General features: G+C 54.4%; 1 protein-coding gene across 1 annotated transcript in view; it reads right to left on the bottom strand.

The window, feature by feature from the left end:
- SH3RF3 (SH3 domain containing ring finger 3) overlaps window positions 1-25,506 on the bottom strand; it is a 211,567-nt gene that overhangs the window by 46,387 nt on the left and 139,674 nt on the right. The window contains exons 4-6 of the mRNA XM_081253776.1: window positions 20,683-20,756; window positions 10,008-10,178; window positions 8,309-8,562 (exon numbers count right to left, since the gene is read on the bottom strand). Of these exons, the coding sequence (XP_081109902.1) occupies window positions 8,309-8,562; window positions 10,008-10,178; window positions 20,683-20,756 (499 nt within the window). The remainder of the gene's footprint in view (window positions 1-8,308; window positions 8,563-10,007; window positions 10,179-20,682; window positions 20,757-25,506) is intronic.

The following is a 25,506-nucleotide window of genomic DNA, read 5'->3' as shown; positions in this document are numbered from 1 at the left end:
CTGGGCTTCCTCTAGTTGCGGCAAGCGGTTGCTTCACTTGTTGCAGAGCACAGGCTCTAGGCGCGCGGGCTTCAGTAGTTGTGGTGCACGGGCTTAGTTGCTCCGTGGCATGTGAGATCTTCCCAGACCAGGGCTCAAACCAGTGTCCCCTGCATTGGCAGGTGGATTCTTAATCACTGTGCCTCCAGGGAAGTCCCAGCTTTTAGTTTCTCACCATTAAGTCTGAGGTTAGCTGTGGGTTTTCACAGATACCCTTTATCAGGCTGAGAAGCTCACTTCTCTTTTCTCATTTTCTGAGAGTTTTAATGTGCAGACGTGCACAGTGCAGCAGAACGCTTGAGTCATTTGATGACGTCTTTGTTCTGAATCCTACTCTAATTTATGTTGGATTTTGTCAAAATTTTTTTCCACATCTACTGAAATGATCATATTATGTTCATTTTTGAGTTTGCTAATACATTGAATTGTATTGACTGTCAAACATTAATCAAACCTTAAGTTCCTGGGATAAACTCTACTTGATCATGATGTATTATCCTTTTTACTTATCGCTGTATTTGACTTGCTAAAATTTTGCTGAGAATTTTTACACCTATGTTTTGAGTGATATTGGTCTGTAGTTTTACTTTTTAATGTCTTTGCCTGGTTTTGTTATGAGGGTAATGCTGGCTTCACAGAAAGAGTTAGGAAGCATTCTCTCTTCTTCTCAATTTTCTGGAAGAGTTTCCGTAGAATTGTTCTAATTCCTTCCTTAACCAATAGGTATAAATCATCAATACAGCCACTTAGGCCTGCAGTTTTCTTTGTGAAAGGTTTTAAACTAATTCAATTTCTTTAATAAATAGAGGTCTATCCAGGTTTTTTAGTTCACCTTATCAATTTGTGTCTTTTAAGAAATATATCCATTTTGTCTAATTTGTTAAGTTTATTGGCATAAAGTTTTTAAAAATAATAATCCCTTATCATTCTGTAGAATCTGAAGTGATGTCAGTTTTATTATCTGTGGTATTGATAATTTGTGTCTCTCTCTTTATTCTTTATCCATCTGTCTAGAGGTTTATCAATTCTGAATAAGTCTGGACCCTGACTCCGTCCGTCACCTGTTAGTCAGGCAGCCTCAGGCAAGTCACTTAATACTTCTGAACCTCATTTTCTCTTTTGTAAAAGAAAGAAAATAGAATCTACCCTGATGGGTTGTTTTTAGTATTTAAGATTGTAGTCTGTGTGAGACGCACACATCTCACTTAGGGGCAACAGCTCAGTATTCACTAATTCAGTGCTCGTGGAAACCTTACAGAACACCATAAATCCATAGAGACTGCGAATAATGGGATCAACTGTATGTCCTTCTAATTTTAACTGATTTATGGTTTTATATTTAAAGTATTAAAATCTGTTTTCTGTTCACAGCATATGGTTGGGTCTTGTCTTTTTTTTTTTTCCGTAACAATCTCTGAATTCTACTTGAGGCTATTCAGATGATTTGTATTTAATGTGATTATTTATATGATTAGGTGTAAACCTACACTTTACTACAAGTTTTCTATCTGACCCATGTACTTTGCTCCCGTTCCCCTCTTTTTACACCTTCTTTTGGATTAATGGAAGTTTCTGTGATTCTATTTTATCACCTCTGTTAGCCTGTTTGCTGAAACTCTTTGCTTTGACGTTGAGTGGTTGCCTGCGTCTCTAGTTTATGGTCACCTACCTACACGTCCTCACACAGCACACGAATAGACTCAAGACTCTCAACGATGTGCACGGTGCTTCTGGGCCTCCCCTCCCGCCCTCTGTGCATCTACCACCACATACTTTACTTTTATATACATTTTCAATCCCAAACTGGTAAAAAGTCAGTTTTATTTTAAAGATTTTTAAATAGTAAGGAAACAATCTTATGCATTTATCCATGTAGTTACCATTTCTAGTGCTCCTCGTTCCTTTGTATAGATTCCCATTTCCAACTGGTGTCATTTCCCTTCTTCCTAAAGAACGTGTTCAACATTTTTCGTAGTGTGGGTCCATTGGTGATGAAATCTTTTAGCTTTACTGTGTCTGAATGATTCTTTATTTTGCTTTCATTTATGAGAGATTTTTTTTTTTTTTTTTTGGCTGCACTGGGTCTTCGTTACGGCACGCAGGCTTCTCTAATTGTGGCACACAGGCTTAGTTGCCCCTCGGCATGTGGGATCTTAGTTCCCCAACTAGGGATCGAACCCGTGTCCCCTGTATTGGAAGGCAGATTCTTAACCACTGGACCACCAGGGAAGTCCCACTTTCATTTATAAAAGATACTTTTACTGTGTATAGAATCCTAACTTGACAGATTCATTTCTTTCATGATTTATTTAGCTTCCTACTGTCTTCTCACTTGCAGTATTCCTGACAAGAAATCTACCTTCATCCTTATTTTTTCCTACTTCACATGTATTTTTTTTCTCTTGCTACCTTTAAGGTTTTCTTCATCACAGATTGTGAACGATTTGATGATAATTTGCCTTGGTGTAGTTTTCTCCATGTTCCTTGTGCTTGGGATTCGCCAACTGTCACTGATTTGTGAATTCATAGTTTTCATCAAATTTAGAACAATTTTGGTCATTATTTCTTTAAATAATTTTTCTGTCCCACCCTTTTCTCCTTTAGTTTGGGGACTCCAGTTAAAAATATATTTGGCCACTTGAAGTTGCCCCATTGCTCACTGATGCTCTTTTAATTTTAAAAAATCCTTTTATCTCTGTTTCATTTTTCATAATTTCTATCGCTATATCTTCAAGTTCACTAATATTTTCTTAGCAACGTCTAACCTGCCATTAATGCCATCCAGTGTATTCTTGATCTCACACAGTGTAGTTATTTCTTAAAGTTTGATTTTGGTCTTTAAAGTAACTTCCATGTTTCTAGTTACCTTTCTGAGCATACTGAATGCAATTATAACATCTGTTTTAATATCTTCGTCCGCTAATTCAAACATCTGTGTCAGTTCTGAGTCAGCTTTGATTGACTGGTTGGTTGATCTCGTCGCTGTGGGGCATGTTTTCCTGCTCCTCCCCATGCCCAGTGCTTCTTTACTGCCATCAGACACAGGTGGGACGAGAGCGGTGCTGCCACTACTAGGCGAGGCCCCTCTGCACGGATGGCCTGGTGCCCTGGGAGCCGGCTGGAGGGAACAGGCATGTTCCAGCTGCGTATCTGCAGACACTGAGAGTGAGGACCCTTCCTGTCACCGTGCTCCTGGCTCCATGCGTTCCTCACACACACCTGCCTATTAGTTCTCAGCATCCTGGTCCAGGGATGCTCTGTACCCGCTGGGCTTTTCTCTCTGTGCAGACCCCTCCCTACTGGGGCTTGGTCACCCAGACCCTCATCTCCGCACCACCCCCTCCAGGGCACCTGCTGGGCTCCCCTTTGCCACCCTCCTCATGCCAATGCCTGGCCTTCTCTCCAGGCAGTGAGCTGGGATCCTCCTCTTTGTTCTCGTCTATCGTGGATCACTGTCCTTAGTTTTCTAGTATCTAGTGTCTCACAAACCACTGTTTTATATATTTGTCTGTTTCTTCAGTTGTTTCTGGTGGGAGGGTAAATCCTGACCTCATTACTTTATCCTAGCCGTAAGCAGAAATCTAGCTTTATCCTTTGGATACAAAAATCTGACTACATCTATTATTTAAAACCCTTCAGGAGCCCTGCTGCCCTCAGGATAAAAACTGAAGTTCCCTGACACAGTGGAAGAGAGCCGTCCTGTTCTGCTCCCTCCCGCACTGGGCCCGCTGCTTGCGTACTCAGGCCCCAGCCCTCAGCTGGCTCCGAGCCCCTCCCGTGCTCCACCTCACTCCACCCCTGCACGCTCAGCTCCACCGCTTTAAGACCTAAAGTAACTTTGCCTCTGCAGAGAACCGTCACCAACACGCAGCTTCTCCTTCCTACCTCCGTCTCAGTCACATCAAATTAGGTCAAGTCACCCCACGTAGAAACCACGGTCTCTCTCCTCTCCCCTCTCCGCCCGCTCGTCCCTCTGCTGGACTCCCTTTCTGCTTTGTCGGCCCACAAACTTCCTAGCAGTCCTTTAGGAAGCAAGGCAGCATCACCTCTCGAAGAAGGTTCCCAGGCCCCTCTGCAGCCGCTCCCATTTCCTCCCTGGTCCGAGTGAGGTACCCCTCCCACTCCATGCACCTTAGTACCCGCCAGGCCTCCACCCCAGTGCTTTTCAAATTCCACTGTAAGCGTGTGTCTCCTCGTCCTCCTCTCTGAGTGGGGGTAGAAACAGGTTTCTGGTTCTTCTCTGTATGTCTGGACCCCGGCAGAGGCCCCAGGTACCCAGCTCTCTTCCAGTGCTTTTTGCTGATGAGTGAATGGCCATACAGGGCTCTTGCCCCCCGCTGCCATGGCCAATGCAATCGGGCCTTTGTTCAACTGCCTGACTTTGGCTTGGGCTGAGAACACTGATAAGGGCCTCTCAGGTGCCTGGGCTGGGGTTTGTGGAAATGGGCAATCACTGCAGTGAGCAATCCACTGCCTGTGCTGTCATCAGTGTGTCCTCGCCCTCTAGATGCAGAGTGAAGTGGAAAATGCCGTGGGAACTCCGTGGCATTTAATTACTGAAACGATGGGGGGGAGCCTCCTGTAGCCTGGCCGTGGCAGCACAAGCATGGGGACAAGCCCTGGGCTGGAACACGCTGGCGAAGCCGTCAAACCATCCTGCGCCTCGCTCTTCCCACACGTAAGATTAAACAGATGGAAGAGTATGCCTGTCACCCGTGGTGGTTACCATGGTGATCGAGGACAGAGACGCAGTGTTGTTCTGGCCTGGCCGTGCCAATTTCTTTCATTCTGCTCTCATTCCGTTCCATAAATGAGACGGGCAGGTCACGTTCTGCTTTGAATTGGGGAGGGTGCTGCCACGGCGGGGCACAGAAAGGCCACCGCAGGGCACCTGGTGCAGAGCCAGGGCGGCCATGCTGGAGGCACACCCTGACCTCTCGGGGTCACCAGGCACAGGGAAATGCGTGAGGCGGGCTGGGTGAGTGGATGAGAGGTTCACAGGCAGAAGGGACCTGGCTTGGGATGCGGGCTGCCCAGAACCTGCTCGGGTGCTCCCAGGGCCTAGGAGACCAGCATCTCGGTGCACGTCTCACCAGTCGTGGAGCAGCAGTCAGGGAGCTCCCGGGCTCACTTGATCACTAGGCGCTCAGTGGCTGCATCGCAGCCAGAGGCTAAAATAAACAGCATCAGCTGCTCTAAGCCAGGGCCAGCTGGAAGGTAACGGCTGGGGCAAGAGGTCTGGCACAGATAATACTCCTGCAGACTCTTTTAGGACAGAGAACTGGTTCTTCCCCAGGGCCCCGGAGGCCAGTTGCAAGAACAGACCTTACTTTTCATTAATTTAAGCAAAACAACAACAACAAAAACCCATATATGAAGGACTATAGGCATTTACAGGGTCCCTGGGATGGCAGAGTCAGTCCTGGAGGCTCTACACCAGGGCAGTGCCAAGCCCACCCACAAGGCTTCCTTGGTACACATCCCACTGCTGCTGTTTGGGAACGCCACCCAGCACGAGGCTGAACACCAGGCGCCAGAAGTCGGCCCTGCACCCACGGGTGACCGGGCACTGGGCACCGGAAGTCCACCCTGTACCCATGGATGACCAGGCACTGGGCACAGGAAGTCCACCCTGCACCATGACAGTGCACTGGGCACAGGAAGTCCACCCTGCACCCACTATGACCGGGCACTGGGCACAGGAAGTCCACCCTGTACCCACTATGACCGGGCACTGGGCACAGGAAGTCCACCCTGCACCCACTATGACTGGGCACTGGGCACAGGAAGTCCACCCTGCACCCACTATGACCAGGCACTGGGCACAGGAAGTCCACCCTGCACCATGACCAGGCACTGGGCACAGGAAGTCCACCCTGCACCCACTATGACTGGGCACTGCGCAAAGGAAGTCCACCCTGCACCCACTATGACCGGGCACTGGGCACAGGAAGTCCACCCTGCACCCACTATGATGGCACACTGGGCACAGGAAGTCCACCCTGCACCCACTATGACCGGGCACTGGGCACAGGAAGTCCACCCTGCACCCACTATGACTGGGCACTGGGCACAGGAAGTCCACCCTGTACCCACTATGACCGGGCACTGGGCACAGGAAGTCCACCCAGTACCCACTATGATGGCACACTGGGCACAGGAAGTCCACTCTGGTCCCCTGAAAAGCTGGGTGTTTCACCACCACCCTCACCCCCAAAAGGGATCCAGGGGCCCCTCAAGTTTTGTCCTCTGAAAGGGAGTCACATTCAGGATGTCTGTCCAGAGTCCAGGCCGGTGCCAGCACCTCACCCGCCAGGCGTGGACGAGCAGCACTGCCCCCTACCGTGGCGAGGGTGGATTGACACACAGACAGGAACCCCACATCTGGAGGCTGGTCCAGGTCAGCCAGGGCCACAGTGGACCAGCACCCACTACACCCCTCAAAGCCACAGGCCATACCTTCCCCCGTAAACCAGACCCCTCTGGTCGCCTCTAGGTCAGGGGACGGCTTCGCTGTTCTCCAGGGCAGCCAGTCCAGACACCGGCAAACTGCACTGCAGCCCTGCCCCTCCCAGCTCTTCCATGCGGCCCCTGTGCCCCCTAATAGCGCATTATTTTGTCCCAGTTCTGCAACCCCATCCCTGGGGCCAGGCCACTGTCACCTCTCACCTGGACAGCAGCACCTCGCCAGTCCCCAGGCCAACTCTTCCTCCCCACTGTGCCCAGGGACGTCTGGTAAAGCGTCACCCTCTTGTTCAGAAGCCCTGGGCGTTCCCACGGCCTGGACCAGAGTTCGGCCCTGACCGCTGGTAATGAGTCACATTCGCCTTGTTGACTCCGTGCCCTGCGCGCTCCAGGGCTGTCCTCTGACAGACGGTACCGGCAGCTGCGCTGAGCATGCGCCACACCCGCCGGGGGCACGTCCTCGCACACCATCCCGGCAGGAGGGGCCCCAGCACAGGCCCCCTGCTGCCCCTCGGGCCTTCAACCCGCCCTGCTCGCTGCCCTCGCTGAACCGCTCCAGCTGGAGGACAAGGACGCGCTTCTCCCACTTCTGCACCTTTGTTCCCTTCCCCCTGCCTGGGTGCTACAGGCAGCTCCGCCTGGGACCGACCCCTCACCAGCCTCGTCACAAGCGCCCCCCCGCCGCCGGCCCCGCTGCCCTGAGGGCCAGTCCCAGGGCTGAGAGCAGGGCCGACTCTGAAACGCTGGGCTCCCCGCCAGTGCTCAGCAATGCTTCCCCGACAATGGGGGGCGGGGGGCGCCCGGACACCCGCCCCCCTCGTGTCCCTCGGCCGCGACTGGGAGGGACTGTGGCCCCACCGTGCTGAGTGTTGTGTGGGCTTCTCACACCGAGGAGATGCTTTCTGGAGACCCCCTAGCGGGCCGTCTCTGGCTGGCCAGAGTCTAGAAAACAGTGTACTTGGCTGCTCTAAAGAATTTACAATTTTTGTCCTTTAAGCCTTACTTTGAGAAGAAGAGAGATGATTTCTGAGAATAAGGTTGGGGTGAGAAAAGGAATTGTGTCATTTAAGTGAAATTCAGTGGTACATTCTCCTGTTCTGGGTCCCTTGTCACTACACAGTGACAATGTTACTGGTTCTACGTGTCAGAAAGTTACTGGCCTGGCTCCCAGGAGCATCACGTGAGCCACACTTAGCAGCTCCTCTTAGCTCACTGCCAAGCTTCCAAGCAAGACGTGCTAACCCCTCTTCACGCCTTCACGATCCACCCCACACTTTCTGTCATCTCATACTACACTGGGAGCGACCTGGATTCTCCTGAATTCCGGTCAGTCTGGCTATTGGTGAAGCTGCGTGAAGGTGAAGAGTTAATAGCCATCACTCCATCCAGCCTCAAAGCATTTCAGGAAGGGACCCTCTGCATCTGTCTCATTACCAGCTCTGTCCTGGGGGTGCAGCCTAATCGGGAGACCCCCCCTTAGCACCTGGCACTTGGATGTAGGTGACCCACAGCGGCTGATGAGGGTGCCCAGAGGCGCCAAGGTAACCTCACTGGTCCACCCAGTCCTCTGGCTACATGAAGTGTATAAACGCCTGTGAATTCTCTAATCCATTCCAGCTGCCAGAACAGGCCAACATGATTAAGTGAACACATCCCCCAAGATTAGCAGAAGTTCATGGTTACGACGGGCCCCTCCACGGGCTGCTCGAGACCTGGGCCAAAAGGATGCTCGTGACTTCTGACCCTGAGACCACCCTCCTCAAATTTTCCAGCAGAATGAGGCCCATGGGAGCCTGCTACATACCGGGGGGGGCGGCGCTCCGGGCTTGGCTGGCCGCCGGCTGAACTGAGTGCCGCAGACAACTGCTCAGTGCGGGTGAGACTGCCTGGTGCTGGGCCGGAGCCTGGGCCATGGTGAGGGGGAGGGCCGGCCTCAGGGCTGTGGCCGGGCTACTCAGACTCCCACCGCCTGGGTGAAGGGTTGTGGCCATCCCCTTGGCCAGCGGAGACCCTCCGACTGCATTATTCCGGGGTGGCCCAGCCCCGCCTACAGGAACCCTGAGAAAATAAGCAGAATGAAGTCAGGGGAGGGCACAGATGCAACCATGCCACACAGGTCACTGAAGGCCCTGAGAGACGGAGGCCACGTGGTCCAGGGACAAATCCTGAAGTACCACCAAGAGAACACCTGCAGGCATGCAATGCCCAGAGCTCAGGCTGGCAGCAGAGCTCCATTTACAGCGGCATGGTCTCTCGATGCGAATATGTGAGAAACAGCAAGAGAACCCTAAGAAACAGAGAAATGATGCTAATCAGATATTTTGTTCCAGAGCCACTGCCTTGATTTAGTCTAACAAACAGCTGTGTGTCCCCAACACATGCAGAAGGAATGGGTTTGGACGCATCTGGCAGGCGGCAGGCAGCAGGAAGCAGGACCCGTCTCCCTCTGGACACAGCTTCCTGGCTCTGGGGCCTCCAGGAAAGGGTGCAGACAAGCCCTGTGCTCCTGAGGGACGCCGGGGAACTTGCGGTTTCGCCCCATACTTTCCAGATGAAGCCCGTGTCGACAGCCCAGGAACACAAAGGAGCACAGGACCCTGAGACGGGCTCTGATGGTCTGTCCTGCACGTGCCGGCGCTGAGCCGTGCACCAGCTCTGAGCATGTGGATCTGGGCTGGGAAGCTCCTGGGGTCCAGTTTCAGGGATCAAGTGCCTTCCATTTGTCTAAGAGCTGGGAAAACGTCCCTTCTTTCCCTTCAGGATCTCAGTCCCAGAGCCACATGTGGGGGAGGGCAGGCACTGCCGCCGGGGTCCGGGGCCATGTGGGAGGGCCCCGGGGAAGCAGAGCCTCTGCGAAGCAGCTGTGAGGAGAAGGGCCTCCTCGTCCAGGGCCACGCGGCCACGGGCTCGCAAATGGTGGGCCTTTCCTGGAGGGACTGTGGGTGACGTGGCTCCCCTCTCCGCTGCTTCTAAGGTGCGAGTCGGTCCGGCGTCAGAGCAGGTTTAGGCATTGTTCACTTGTCTTCCTTGGAAGTCTTGTTCCAAAGACAGCAGAGGCTCGGGGGCGAGTTTCCAGTGGACCTGCATGTCCTGGGCTGTGAACCAGGGCTGGGTAATCCAGGGTTCCACCCTGCAGTGGACGCTCCCCTCCGTGGAAACATCTGACAACCCTGGGTCATCTCTAGCGAATTTTTAAACTTGCTTTTCCTAGGTTATAAAAATTATCAGTAAATTTGTAAAACACAGGTAATCACAAGGAAGAAAAGAAATTAATCACCCACAATGCTCCACTCAATAATAATGGTTAACTTCTGGGAATATGTAATCTTGCCTTCACGTGTGTGAATGGCATGTGCTTCTCGCACACACACCCACTGTACTCACATGTGCACACACGCACACGCATTCACACATGCCCGCGTGCCCACGAGGTCCCGCCCTGGAATGCACGCCCCCGCGTGGAGCTGCCGCTCGAGGCTCTGCTCCTCATGGGAGCGCCTCACCTGGAGATGGGCGTCACGTAGTTCCCTGGGAACACGCCCGAGAGCCCCGTCCGCAGCGCTGTGCCCTTGAACCAGCCGTCCCGACACTTCTCCAGCACGCGGTACGTGTCGCCCTTGCGCAGCTCCAGCTCATCGCTCTTCTGGGGCTTGTAGGCGTAGAGCGCCAGGTACCTGCGGCAGGAGAGGCAGGCCGGTGAGGGGGCGCAGCCGGGATCAGCCACCAGGAGGGGCGGGCAGGGAAGGGACCGAGCTCCCCTGGTGACCCAGCAGCCACGGCCGGCCCCCACACCCTGCGCTGAGCTGGCCGGCGGAGCGTACGGCAGCCACACGACTCGCCCAAGGCCCTGGAGGACCTGCCAGACCAGATGGTGGCGCCAGCTCTGTGGGCCCCGGCTTCATTCTCTTCTCTCTGCTTCATGCCTGACGCTCTGGGCAAGAGAAAGCCTTCGGGAAAACAGGGGTGAGCTATGCAGCCCCGGGCTGGTTTTCCTCGTTTCATCTCACCTGCCTGCTTACCCATCCATCTAAGCTGGAAGAGACTCAGGGGCCCTTTTAAAGAAAAGGCGGCCCAGTTAGGGATTCCCTAGATCTGTGGCTAATTGAAATTTTGCTATTCTTTTAAGCCTTTTGGAACAATTTAGTGGTGTGAACCCTGGCCTAGGGCTTAGAAGCTGAGCCCTCAGGCACCAGCTGTAAGTGCTCTGCTACCTTGGGGCTTTGTGGACCGGGTGAGTTTGACCTAATGAGAGAGTGGTTTCAGGCAAATACACTGCTCACGCGATCTGGGCAGGAAAAGTGGCGGGGCTTTCACTCCAACAGGGAACCAGATGCATTTAAAGACATTTGTTTTGGCCGCACCATGCAACATGTGGGATCGTCGGTCCCCGACTAGGGATCGAACCCACACCCCCCGCAATAGAAGCACGTAGTCTTGACCACTGGACCGACAGGGAAGTCCCAAGCTGCATTTTTAAGAAGTGTCATCTCCTGGGCCGCCTACCAGGACGTGCCTGGTGGGCACACTGCCCCTCCCGGGCGGGCTCCTGGAGACAGGAGCTCACCAACCCCTAGAGCACCCTCCTGACCCTGGAGGCCCTTCTTAGCAGGTGACGCAGAGATGGGACACAACTCACTGGGGTGAGGCGAGGAGAAGGGAGGCCTCCTGGCTCAGAGGGGCCTTGGGAGGAAGAGGCTAGAACAGGCGGAGAGCCCCGCAGAGCACAGACGTCCCGGCTGTAAAATTCAGTAAAATGAGATAAACTAAACAAAACTCATGCCAGTTGGGTGCCCCTGCCCTGCTAGGCGAAGGCCTGGCCTCACCACTACCCTGCTCCCCTGGTGTGAGAGGATGCACTGGGTCTTAGAGACAAATGTGACAGGAGGAAAGACTCGGGCCCTCGGGGAGGGTGAACGAGGCCCCATCAGGAGGACCTCCTTGTCTGGGGTGAAGATTCACACCCGCCACGTGACACCAGGCGATCAGCAAAGAGCTGGGTGTCATCCTTCTGCTTGCACGTGTGTGCTGCTCAGGGGCCTCTTGGAGGGTGAAGAGGAATCTCTATAAACCAAAGTCCCATGAAAACTGTGTTCACACCCAGACTGCCTCACTGGGGGACAGGATGGGAGAGGGGATGGGGGGAGGGCCGCCGGGCTGGTCCTGGGGGGCTATGAGCCAATAAGGGTGAGACCTGCTCTCAAGGAAACAGAGTGAAACACAGATCTCGCTCGTCCGCCTCACTCTGCCCCTCGGTGGTGTGAGAACAGTCTTTCTGATTCTGCTGCCGGTGACCCACAGTGGCCAGGGGGACGCCAAGCTGGGAGACACGTGGGCAAGCGTCATGACTTGGGCAACCTCTCCCGAACCCTTGGTCTGTGGGCTGAAGTCCTGCTGACTGAGGCCCCTCTTCCCAGGCTCCTATCCCAGGGGACTGCAGGGCGGGCGACCTTGAGGAGGGTGTGTGTGGAGAATGAAGGTTCCCTTCTCCCGTGAGGAGTCCTGGCAGCTTGTCTTTCTGGGGCAGATCTTTTGTCCTCAGCTGGGATCCTGGCAGGTGGCCACCTGCTGCCCTGCGGCTGCGTCCATCTGCTGCTGAGGGAACCCAGGGATCCACCCAGAAGAGCGTGCGTGTGCCTGTCCAGCTGAGGGGACCCAGCAAACTGAGGTGCTCCCGGAACACACAGGCACACTCCTGCCTCAGGACCTTTGCACCTGCCCCCTCCACCTGGGGCTCTCCCCTCTCCCCTGCCCTCCCCCACAGCGTGCTCCCCACAGGGTGGAGACTTGCGTGTTCTGTTCATGCTCCACCCCAGGGTCTAGAACAGTGTCTGCCCCAAGCAGATGCACAATCAACATTTATGGAAAGAATAAAATAGGGACTCTGGTTTTGAGACTAAGATCAAGACTGTTGAAGAAAAAGGGGTGTGTGTGTGGACGTGTGTCCATGTGTATGTATGTATCCGCATGTGCATGTATGCACGTGTTCATGTGTGTATGCACGTGTATGTTTGTGCATGCATGTACTTGTGTGTGTGTGTTGTGTGTACGTGTGTGCGCACTGGGAACGGTTTCATCCAGCCCCGAGTTCTGCTGGACAAGCTGGGCTATAAGGATAAGTGGGGGAAGCGGGCTCTGAGTTTCCTCATTTGGGGTCCGAGCAGACAGCTGGGACCAGAAGGAGGAGGGGGTGCCCTGGGAGGTGCTCCCGGGAGGACGGAAGGAAAGGCAGAGGGGCTGCTCTCCAGAAAGGAAAGGGAAGAGGCGAACAGAAGCAGAGGATGGATGACACAGGTGTCGGTCCACAGGGAGCTAGGTCCAGAGGGAGGTGGAGGGCTGGAGGGACGAGGGGCCCACATGGGAGCTGAAAGGGCGTCTCTTAACACGGATACCCACCGGCGTGCAGCCCCGGGGGGTCAGGGTCCCTCCACCACTGCCCGGCAGGTGGCCTCTTTCTTTGCCCCCACCCACCCTTCCAGCCCCTGGGACTGGGTGACTTCAGGGGCCACCTGCCGTGGAGCGTGGAGCTGTGGACACGGGGGCTCCTGCAGGAGGCGGCGCCGTCCCTGCTGGGAGAGGACAGACCCCGGGTGGCGAGCGTGAGGCTCGGGGGTCTCAGCTGCCCAGGGCGGGCCCCCCACCCCCGGCGCAGCGTCCGCCAGCACCCACCTCCACGGCGGAGTCAACTCAGGTTTTCAAAGCAAGTGAGTGTCAGCGACCTCGGCAAAGAGCCGACGAGCCCTGTGTGTGTCTGTGATCTGGGGAGCGGCCGTCAGACGACAGAGCAACGTTTCCGGGGACAAGGTGATGGTCTCTCTCAGCATTCTGGGATCCCCGAGCCATTAGGGAACAAGGTCTGTGTTGATTTCTCAGCATCTTCCCATCACACAAGAACGAGCATTCTTCAGACCGTGGGCCTCAAGTCATCTGGATTAAGCCTTTAAATCAGAAGAGGCTTCTTTCAAAATCCCACTGGTACTTTAGAGAAACACACCACGGTTCCTGATGAAGTCATAAAGGCAGAAAACGGGCAACTGAGGCGAACCTGGCTGAAACCACCAGCCGACTCACCCGGCCTGGACCAACTGTGGGCCCCACGGGGGCCAGAGCGCCGGCCTCCAGGACCACAGGCTCTGCTGAGGCGCGTCCTGAGTGAGTCTGCAGGCAGACTGGATCTATTCTGCGTCCCGCCTCCTCACGTGGGACGCCCAGAGCCTAACAGGGGGAAGCAAGGTTTCCTTCCCAGTTTCAGCTATTTATTTCTTGGATGCGTACTGGTTCTGGCGCCCCTTGGGCACTAACCACGTGGGGGAGAGGGGTTTACTTCCAAGGATGCCTTCAGCCCCGGGGGAACGAGGCACCCTCCTCCTCCAAGTCATCAGAGTCAGAACTCTGCCCTACCTTGTTGACGGGGAGCTGTTGACGGGCAGCTGTGCCCATGGGGCAGCGTGCAGAGCCCCACCCCACCTCGGGTGCCATGGGCCGAGGCAGGACGAGGGTGCAGGGCAGGAAGCTGGCATTAGTCATGGTCTCGCCCAAGCCCCACGTGAGCTCTGAGGCTGGGCTACCCGCCCATTTCACAGCTGAGCACACTGAGGCTCAAAAAAGATGGAGAATCTGTGTTTACAAAGCAGTGAGCTGGAGGCAGGTGGTTCCGTGGCCCCAGGGACCTGGCGGGGGTGGGGGGCACTGCGGGAGGCTGGAGAGAGGCCCGGGCGGGGCGAGGCCGGGGAGCGGGGGCTCCATGTGGGGGGCCTATGCTGAGTGGCACCAGGGCACTAATGCCCTTGCTGTCTTCATCTTTATTTTAAATTTGTTCTCTGAGGAGTAATCCCTCCTCTGGTCTCAATATTTCAAGTTCACCCTCTCAGTGTGCATGGCGTGGGGGGCGGTGGAATGTAAACAAATCTGACTTCACCTGGAACACCCCTGCCCCCCACCTCCCCACGGGCGTTCCCCTGCACTAGGGGCCTGCACATCTGCGTGCAGCTTGCGCTGGGGCGGCGCTGGCCAGGGAACGTGGCATCTGTTTCCCCTGTTGTGACTCAAGAAAACGCCCCGGAGGGACCAGCCGGCTCCCAGCCCGACGCCTGCAGCTCTGCGGTCCCTGCCGTGCGCCTGGTCACTCCATCCAGGTCCGAGTGCGGCCACAGGGTAGGGTGCATCCTTTGCACCCCTTCCCACCCCGTGCCTTCAGCCGCACCCACCAGAACTGCGTGCTGCCATCCTGGGAAAGCTGGAGGACAATCCTCGATCCTCATGGAACCTGGGGGCCCCAGCCGGGCCTGTGTGAAATGGGAGAACCAGGCAGCAGCTGCGTGGTTCCCGGCGCCCCACCCTCCCTTTCCACTCCTTCCAAAGGCTTTGAGCTCAGCACAGGCCTCCACGGAGGACGCAGGGGGTCCTGCGTCACGTGCAGAGCAGGCCCGGGATTTGCCTCTGCGCATTCACACACAAGGTTGGTACTGAAGGTACTGATTTCAGGCAGGAGTGGGGGCGTCTGGATCCCAGAGCCTCTTCCCCACAGCCCGGTGGCCGGCAGGGGGCGCTCGTGCCCATCGAAGAGGCGACCCCTCCTCCAGGCAGACGCAGCCCCGTGTGAGGCGGGGGGAATGTCAGGCCCCTTCCCGGCGCCCTCGGCCGGCAGTGGCAGCCGTGACCGCCAAGCCTGGCACCGTGGGAACAGCAGCCAGCTGGGAACAGCCGTCACTCACTGTATTACTTGCTCTTTCCTATAGAAGATCTTCACGTGCTGTTAATTGTCTACAGACTCTAATCAAGCAGTGATTAAAGAACTTTAACACCGTCATTAACTTCACACCCTTCCGCCTCCATATGACGGCCTGCTCATTTCTTCTGAAATAAGGAAGGTTCTTTTCCATTCCTCCTGGGAAGAGGCGGCTCCTGCTCTTCTAGCTGCCAGGGCCGCACGGGCTCAGGTCAGCGCAACACGTGCCGCTCGCTGACCCTCAATCAGCAGGATCGGCTGGAGAGGGCTCAGCACAGGAAGTTCCCGAGCTCGCCTCTTCGCACGGACACAGCAAGTCCACAACCACACGTGGGACAACTTCCTCGGAAAGGGACCTGAAAACTGGCTGAAGAGAGCCTCCACCACGAAGGGTAGAAGGACAGCGTGGAGACGGGCAGGGGAAGCAGAGACGGACCTGCCCAAGAAAACCCCTCCCCAGCCACTGCAATCCAGTCAGGAGGGACCACCGGGGACGGGTCTCCTCCCTGAGGAGTGAGGGATTCAAGCTCCACACGCAGCCCCCAACCCTAGGTCCTGCTCAGAGAGACCAGCCCCCAAAACACCTGGCTTTGAAAACCAACAGAGAACACCAAGGAAAACTACGGAAGCACAGGGAATGGAAAACCCGCTCTCAGGGGAGTGAGTGTGCAGACTCAGTCAACCTAAAAACCAGGGCAAGAATACCAGACTGAGCAGCTCACAGGCCACTTCCTGCCAGAGAGGCGGGAACCAGGTGGGATGCTCCCTGGGGACTGAGTCTCTGGTAGGAGCCATATCCGTGATCTCAGGCTACCTTGTTAACGCCGGCTGGTGGGCGCAATTTTGGAATGCTCCATCTAACCTGTTAGTGTCAGTGGGCGTGCCCTGATGAAGCCCCGCCCACCCTGCACTTTGGCTAGGCCTCACAGCCAGCTGAGCAATAGCCCTGACCACCAGTGCCCAGCAGCTGCTGTGGCTGGGCCCATGGCCGTTCGGAGGCCAGCCCCATCCACCAGCATGCCTCAGCAGTAGCTGCAGCACCCCCACAACGGGAGGCTGCACACAGCCCACACAGGGGACCCTCGAGTGCCTGACTCTGGTGGCCAGGCAGGATTGCACCTCTGGGCCCATAGAACATCTCCTAATAAGGCCACCCCTTCAAGACTGGGAGCTGAAGGAGCTGATTTACCTAACACATAGAAGCAAACACAGAGAGAGTCAGGCAAAATGAGGAGGCAGAAGAATATGTTCCAATTGAAAGAACAAGATAAAACCTCAGAAAAAGAACTAAACAAAATGGAGATAAGCAATCTACCTGATAAAGGGTTAAAAGTAATGGCCAAAACGATGCTCACCAAACTCAGGAGGAGAATGGACTCAATGGACACATACAGAACATTCCATCCAAAAGCAGCAGAAACACGTTCTTCTCAACATACATGGAACATTCTCTAGGATTAATCACACCAGTTTACAAAACAGGTCTCAATAAATTTAAGAAGGTGGAAATCATATCAAGCATCTTCTCTGACCACAATTGTGTGAAACCAGAAATCAATCAAAAGGAAAATTGGGGAAAACCACAAAAACATGGAAATTAAACAACATGAATGGACCACTGACAAAATCAAAGGAGAAATTTTAAAATACATAGAAACAAATGAAAATAGAGCCACAATGGTCCAAAATCTATGGATCACTGCAAAAGCAGTTCTAAGAGGGAAGTTTATAGGGATATGAGCCTACCTCAGGAAGCAAGAAAAATCTCAAATAAATAATCCAACCTTATACTTAAAGGAACTAGAAAAAAGAAGAAGAAACAAAGCCCAGTGTTAGTAGAAGGAAGGAAATAATAAATATCAGAGCAGAAATAAATGAAATAGAGACTAAAAAAAAACAATAGAAATGATCAATGAAACTAAGACCTGGTTCTTTGAAAAGATAAACAAAATTCTCAAACTTTTAACTAGGCTTATCAAGAAAAAAAGAGAACTGGCCCAAACCAATAAATCAGAAATGAAAAAAGAAGTTACAACTGACACCAAAGAAATAGAAAGGATCATAAGAGACTGCTGAGAACAATTATACGCCAACAACAACCTGGAAGAAATGGAAAAATTTCTAAAAACATATAATCTTCCAAGACTGAATCATGAAGAAATAGAAAATCTGAATAGACTGATTACTAGTAAGGAGAATAAATTAGTAATCAAAATTCTCCCAAGAAACAAAAGTCCAGGACCAGAGGGCTTCACTGATGAATTCCATAAAATATTCAAAGAAGACTTAATACCTATCCTTTTCAAACTCTTCCAAAAAATTAAAGAGGAGGGTAACCAAACTCATTTTACAAGGTCAACATTACCCTGATAATGAATCCAGACAAGTACACCACAAAAAAAGAAAATTACAGGCCAATATCCTTGACAAACATAGATGTGAAAATCTTCAACAAAATATTAGCAAATCGAATTCAAAAATATTGATACATTAAAAGGATCATACACTGTGACCAAGCAGATTTACTCCAGGGATGCAAGGATGCTTTAACATCTGCAAATCAACCAATGTGATACACCATATTAACAAAATGAAGAATAAAAACCATATGATCATCTCAATAGATACTGAAAAAACGTTTGACAAAATTCAACATCCCCTTATGATAAAAACTATCAACAAAGTGGATACAGAGGGAACATATCTCAACATAATAAGAGCCATATATGATAAGCCCACGTCTAACATCATACTCAACAGTGAAAAGCTGAAAGCAATTCCTCTAAGATCAGGAACAAGACAAGGATGTCCACTCTTGCCACTTTTATTCAACATAATACTGGAAGACACAGAGAACGGATGTGTGGACACAGGGAGGGGTGGTGGGATGAACTGGGAGATTGGGACTGACATATGTGCACTGCCATGTGTAAAACAGAGAGCTGGTGGGAACCTGCTGTATAGCATAGGGAGCTCAGCTTGGTGCTCTGTGGTGACCTAGATGGGTGGGATGGTGGGGGGGGGGCAGGGGGGGCAGGGAGGTCTAAGAGGGAGAGAATATATGTATACATAAAGCTGAATCACTTCATTGTACAGCAGAAACTAACACAACATTGTAAAGCAACTATACCCCAATTCTAAAAAATAATAATAATACTGGAAGTCCTAGTCACAGCAATCAGACAAGAAAAAGAAAAAGAATCCACATTGGAAAGGAAGAAAATCCTGAAGATACCACCAAAAAACTGCTAGAACTCATCAATGAATTTTATAAAATTGCAGCATATGAAATTAATATGCAGAAATCTAGCAACAAACTATCCAAAAGAAAAATGAAGAAAACAATCCCATTTACAATTGCATCAAAAAGAATAAAATATCTAGGAATAAATTTAACCAAGGAGGTGAAAACAGTGAAACCTATAAGACATTGATGAAAGAAACTGAAGAAGACACAAAAAATGGAAAGATATTTTGTGCTCATGGATTAGAAGAATTAGTATTGTTAAAATGTCCATACTCTCCAAGGCAATCTACAGATTCAATGCAATCCCTATCAAAATTTCAATGGCATTTTGCATAGAACTAGAACAAATAATTCTAAAATTTGCATGGAATCACAAAAGACTTCGAATAGCCAAAGCAATCCTGAGAAAGAAGAACAAAGCTGGAGGTATGATGTCTCTGATTTCAAACCATACAGCCACAGAACGCACGCATTAACTTGCAGTAGTCCATTACGCTCATGCTGGCCACAGTCCATCTGATGACCACTATGACCAGCAGACACATTCCTGCCAAAAGGCTTATCACCCTTCGAAAGATGTATCTGACTCCCTTCTGTTACCCAAATGAAAATCTCCACCCAAACGGGGACAGCCATGCTCTGGGGGTGAAGCGGAGGGAGTTGGCAGGGGGCTGGGGACCACACTGACCCCCTCACGCCCCAGGGCAGAGCGGGGGCAGGGGGAGAAAGAAGTCCCTCCAAACTCTGCACCAAACTTAAACTCCCTCAGTGATGCAGAAGGTCCGCATGTGGCTGAGGCCTCCAGGATGCGCTGATGACTCTCAGGGAGTGATACTCCTGGAACGGGGTCTCTGAGGCAGAGTGGCCTCCTTGGGTGGCTGACCTGGTGTACAAGGGCAGGGGCTCTGGGCTGCCGCCAGGACCCTCGGCACCCAGGAGGGGAGGATCAGGCTCTCTCTGAACAAGTAAGAGTCACTGAGAGCCTGCATGCCAGGCATCTTGCTGGGGACGCCAGGATGAGACACCCAGGCCTCATGCTTCACGAGCTCTCCTGTCCCGCCCTGCACTCGGGGAACTACAGTAAGGCCTCACCGTCTCCCATAGACCAGGCCTGCTTCCTCAGGTAGAGTCCTGCACCCAGTTCTCATGAGCGAGACCACTGCCCATCCTTCCCCGGGTGCCCCATCCCCAGATTTGAGTGGAGGCCATTGGAACTCATCCACAGACCAAGTTGGAAGACGGTGCCTTCTGTCCAGTGTTGGTGAGGCCTGAATTTCTGCCTAAAGACATCGAGACAGCACTTACTAACCTACATCCCCTCAGGAAGCTATGAAAAGATAGGTAGGTCCCAATGTCCTTGTCTTAGCTGGTTTTGGCAATCACCCAGTCACAGCAGGATGTTCAGGGATTCCTGTCTGCCACCAGATAGAGGTAAGCATTTGGCTTGGGCTCAAAGAAGGTGAACCTGTACCAGCGGATGTAACCGCCTTCTAGGAATCCTTCTGAAGACTGGCAAACTGCATTTTCAAAAGGCATCGTTCGCTTGAAATCCATTTTGTTCTGCCACTACACAGGTTCTAAGTGTCCCTCTGGCCATACTGGACCTTGGGAACTTCCTACCTTGCCACGTTGTTTCCAAATTCATATTCTCCACCTTAAACGGTCATTCAAGTAACTGAACTCATTGCCAAACAAAAGAGCAGCCAGCAATGTGATTCTTCGGAACACTCTTTAAATGACGATTTTAACGGCACATCTTTTAGGAGCTGTCATTTAACAAGAGCGGATTCTCTAAACAGACAAGCATCTCACTTCCCAGCAACGGCTCATCTGGCTCGATTTGGGGATGACATGCAGCTGCTGCGCACTGGATGGCAGTGGGCTCTTAAAACACAGAGTTGCATCTGGGCAGTTGGTAACATCGGCTGCTCTGGCCGCCCTCTGCCCCGCGGGGCCCACCTTCTCAGGGGCCTCTGGGGCCCTTTCTTGGGTGGCCAGTGAAAGTGTCATCAAATATCTGCCCCCCCCGCCCCCCGCTTTTACCGGATGCCCACCAGCCTGCTGGCCAGGTGGCCCCGCCAGCAGTCCTGTGAGCTGCACAGAACCAAGCAGGTGACACGCTAGAAAACCCCACGTGGACACGCTAGCAGGGTGATGGGGGGAGGCGCTGAAGGCTGGGACCCCAAAAACATAAACGGCAGCTCACACGTTGAGGGGCAGCTGGACTTTGGGAGCCGTGCCCTGCTGTTCAGCCACTGGGGTGCATCCGGCCGAGGCGTCCTGGAAACAGACAAGAGGAGACAGTGAGTGGACACAGGCTCCAGGGGCAGGGAGCAGCTGGGGTGGAGTCTGGGCATCTGGCCCCCTCGGCTGCCTGACTCTGTGGCCTCCACGGGCCCGGGTTCCGCTGCCCGGGTTTAGTAGCCGTCCTTCAGCCCAGAGGGGGCCTAGCAGCCAGCGACCCCCGTCCCTCCCACAGCAGCTCAGGAAACCGCTCGGCCCGCGTCTGACTCGGACAGCGTGGTGCCGTGTCCATCACGGAAAGAGGCAGTGGGGTGGCTGGCCTTCATTCTCAGGACTCGGATTCATTCCTCCTGCGTTTGGTTGAGAAAATCCAGACAAAACCTTTCATGTTACAACACGTCAGCTTACTTAGAAACCGTGTCCCCGAAAGCTAAAGAAAATCGGTCCTTTGGCAGTGGACAGAGGGGCAGCTAGAGGGTACCAGGATGTAAAGCACTGCCTCTCCTGCCTGACCCGAGGCGCGCAAAGCTTCAAGGGTCTACTCTGCGAGACGACGGAGGGATGGCCCCCTTGCAGGAGGTTCCTGCCAAGTGTCAGGTGCACGGTGAGCTGGGTGAGGGCCAAGCAGCGGGCTCTGGGCTGCAAGATGATGCTGGGCTATCCTTAGGGAACCCCGTAGACCCAGCCTGCCAGGGGCATCGTCCCCCGAGTCCCCTCACCACACACTGCTCGTGCCGCCCCTGCCCTCCCCAGGTGGCGTCCCATCTTTCTGCTCAGGGTACTGGGTGGCGTGGCGAGTTGGACTCTGATCCCCAAAGATGTGCACAAGTCACAGCCCTAGTGCCCGTGAGGGTGACCTTATTTGGAACTGGGGTCTTTGCAGGGGTAACATCAGGCAAGGATCCTGAGATGAGATTATCCCACAAGACAGAAAAGAACAGAGACACCAGAAGGGAGAAGGTGGCGAGCAGACACTAGGGCGACGCGTCTGCAAGCCAAGGAGGTGGGGTGCTGGCGGCCAGCAGATGCCGGAGGGGCCTGGGTGGGGTCTCCATCAACCCCATAAGGAGCCAGTCCACCGACAGCTTGACTTTGGACCTCTGGCCTCCAGAACGCTGAGCAGGCACTGCCTGCTGCTCTGAGCCACCCGGTTTGTTACAGCAGCTCCAGGAAACTAACCCAGATGGGGACACCCAGGGGTTTCTCAAAGCTGAGGGAGCTGGGGTGTCCTCCCCTCCTGGAGGCCTCCCACAAGGGCAGGACAGGGACCCCGGAGGAACAGGGACCCAGATGAAGAGGGAGCCAGGCAGCCTTGGGCAGAGCCCTCAGGAGCTGCTGGTGCCTTGGCCCCGGGCAGGTGGGGAAGGTGACCTGTCACCTTGTGTGGGTCCTCAGGGCACAAAGAACACTGAAGCACAAATCACAGAGAAGCACCTGGAACAGGCCTGGGGCGGCAGGACAACCCACACAGGACCGACCGCCTCAGGGCCCTCTTGCTGTGTGGGGAGGGTCATTCTTGCCCATCACTGACCAGCTCCAACCTCAAGTCTGGTCTCCGAGGCAGCCTCCCAACCCCCTCCCCCGGGGACCACGATGGGTGCCGGGACCACAGCCCATCAGCAGCCCCTCAGGTGGACGTCAGAACTGCTTCTCCTCGTCAGGACACGGAGCTTCTGGCAGACTGAGAACGTGTGACACCCACACGGAACGCCCCCCTCATCCCCAGGTCACTGACCCGGGGGCCTTCCCCCCGAGCTTCTGCACCTGCGAGAGGGACCCAGCTCCTCCTCATACCTGTCCCTGCGGCTGCTGTGTGGATGCTGCGTAGCCAGGAAGGCAGGGACGTCCCTCTCTGCCCAGAGACTCCGGGTCTCCTGCTCGCTGGGCACGCCTGCCCCCAGGAAGGGACAGCCCCGCAGCCAGGGAGACAGCACCCAGGCCCACGGCTCCCCTCGAGCAAGTGAGGGGCCCTCCCTGCTCGCTGACAAGGAGCGGGCAGGCGGCATCCGCCGACCACCTGAGCCCAGGCCCGGCTGGGGGCGCAGATACAGCCTGTGTGATCTCAGGGGTTTCCTTGGGGTTGGGGGACAGGCGTCAGGCAGGTCGTTACAGACACAGGGTCCCAGCAAGAGCAGGGCCACAGAGCACACGACGGGGGCCGAGGCTGGGTGTGGCCAAAGGGGCTCCTTGAGCACACAGTGAAGGGAGAGGGAGGAGAAAGCAAGCTTTGCAGGTTGGAAGCAGAGGCTGGAGGACCAGGGGCAGGGGGAGCCCCGGGAGCCCCCCGAGTCAGCTGTGGATCCTGGGCGGCACCTGGAGGCCAAAGACACACCTGGTAGGGAGGGCACCAGCCCACGTCTCCGCCGAGGACAGTCAGTCGTGGATCGGTGGTCAGGGTGATGAGAGGGAGAGAGGGGGTCTGGATGCACAGGAGGCCGTGGGTAAGGAGGTAAGAGCAGGGATAAAAGCGGCCACCCCCCACCCAGAGCTCACCAGGGACCAGGCTCTGCTCCGAGCACTCCGCCGGGAATAACGCATTTACTCCACAGAAAAGCCTGTAGGCAGGTGCTGCTTTCCGTCACCACTTCACAAAATGAGGGAACCCAGGCCCAAGGCACGAGGTGCGTGGCTCACGGTCACCCAGCCAGCCAGTGCCCCAGGCTGGGCGTGAACCCGGCAGCCCATGTGGGGGCCGTGTGCGTCCCCACCACCCTGTCCCCAGGGGCTTCCCGGGGAGGCGCCAGCAAGTGACCGCAAGCCCAGGGCCCTAAGCAGCACAGAGTCACCATTTCACAGGCCTGCGTCCTCGCAGCCAGCAGGGCAGGCGGTCAGCCCTCTCGCTTCTCTCTGACTCTGACCCAGGGGATCCAGGACCGTCTTCCATCTCTAGTTCCCTGTCTCTTGCCAAGGGAGACAACGTATTCGCAGGTTCTGGGGATTAGGACGTGGACACGGTTGGGCCGTTATTCCCCCTCTACCAACACGCCTAGTGGATTCAGGGGCTGAAGGGTGCGAAGAAGAGGATGAGCGAGTTTCCGGCCTTTGCGACTGGCCAAACAGAGGTGCCGCAAGAAGGGATGGAGCACGAGACCCAGGGGAGGTCACGAGCTGGGTGCTGGACACGGTGAGTCTGATGTGCTTGGACACCCTGAGGGTGAGGCAGCAGGGGAGGCCGACCAGGGGCTCAGAGGGGCGCATGGCCTGGACGTGTACGTTCGAGGGTCAGCACCGGGTTGATCTGCCCTCAGTTCTCAGCGTGCAACCCTGGACGGGTTATGCCATCGGGCCGTGGACTTCTGCCCCGACCACGGTCGAGTGACAGGGACTGGATTTACCCTTCACCCGGAACAACTGAATACCAGACAAAATATGAATCCCTGGTTCCCAAGACTTTGGAAATCATGCAGTGAAGACAGAGGCCCTGGAGGGATGAGGAAATGGGGCCATCGCGGCCCCCAGCTTCTAGGTTAGTTGGAATATTAGAAACAGTAATTTAAAGCTCTGAGCAAGCCGTCAGGAAATGCTGGCATCATTCTTTCTGCAGCCACAGGAGGTGAAGATTCAGCCTCAAGAAAGGGCGGATGGAGGAGAGGGCTGACCCGAGACTCCGTGTGCAGACCAACACAGCCCCACACGACTAGGGAGAAGGACCTGCACAGGTGGGTGTGGAGGGCTGGTGGAGCACAGCGAACGGGATGGCGTGAGGGAATTGGACACCTACGTTTAGTTTGTTTCTGTAAAATGATGGGTGCGTTCACATGGGGAAATTTACATACAAATGATAATGCTTTTACTTAGGGAGTTGGGATTTGAGTTAATATTTTTAAAAATCTGTATGTTCAAATTTTCCATCGTTTTACTATTGGCAGTGGTTTTCCACTACATTTTCAAAGTAAGATACACAGAATGACAGAGTTCAATTATCTGAGGTCTGTTTCAAGATCAAGCTCTGGCTGAGGTGACCCCATGTTTACTGGATTCCATACATGCCGCCTTTGTGGGGGGCCAGGAGGGGACAGGAGAGGACCGTGAGGGGACCCTGATGATCGGCTATTCTGCTGACCAGACCCGGGCACTGCTGGCCACAGTGGGGCCGAAGGGTCTTAGCCGGGAGGCAGGGCCCACACGACTGGCTTGGACGGAGCCAGACCCGTGACCCTGCTCTTGTCAAAGGGCCTCCTGTCCAAATAAGCTCTCCTGAAACAGCCAACCAGCCAAAGGCACCACACAGGAACCCCCATGACCCGGCTGGGGGCTGCTGAGTCCCACTGTGCCTGGAAGGTGGCCCGCCGGGGGTCTCTGCACCCTGCTGCCTGCCAGCCACTCGGGCCGTAGTCCAACAGGAGGCGACATGTGCAGAGGAGGCTGGTGCCTGCCTCCAGGGCAAAGGGAGAGGCTGGCCATGGCTGTGGGCCTCCAGACCCCCACCCGTCAACTCTGCGCGACAGGTGTTGGGGGCGGCAGGCCTGTGGCGCTCCCCCAGCGCTGGGGCAACAAGGCTGCCCTACAGGACCCCCAGGGAGCACCTTCGCCAGGAGCCTGGCCCTCAGCTGAAACCTGACACACGAAGGCCACAAAGCAAGTAAGTGGAATTTCATGGCCAGACCCTCCATTAGAGCTGGATCGGGGGCATGAGAGGCCACACCTGTGACAACCCTTTTTCCCAAGGTCAGGGTCGAGAGGGAGACCAACTAAAACTCTGCCCACTGAGCCCGGGGCTCTGACTTCTCCCCGCACCATGCGGAGCCCAGATGAAGGCCCTTTGGGATGTTGTGCCCGGTAGTGG

The sequence above is a fragment of the Mesoplodon bidens genome, assembly GCF_964165515.1.
Source record: "Mesoplodon bidens genome assembly, chromosome: 14".
Classification (NCBI taxonomy): domain Eukaryota; kingdom Metazoa; phylum Chordata; class Mammalia; order Artiodactyla; family Ziphiidae; genus Mesoplodon; species Mesoplodon bidens.
This window is presented reverse-complemented; position numbering and strand designations above follow the sequence as displayed.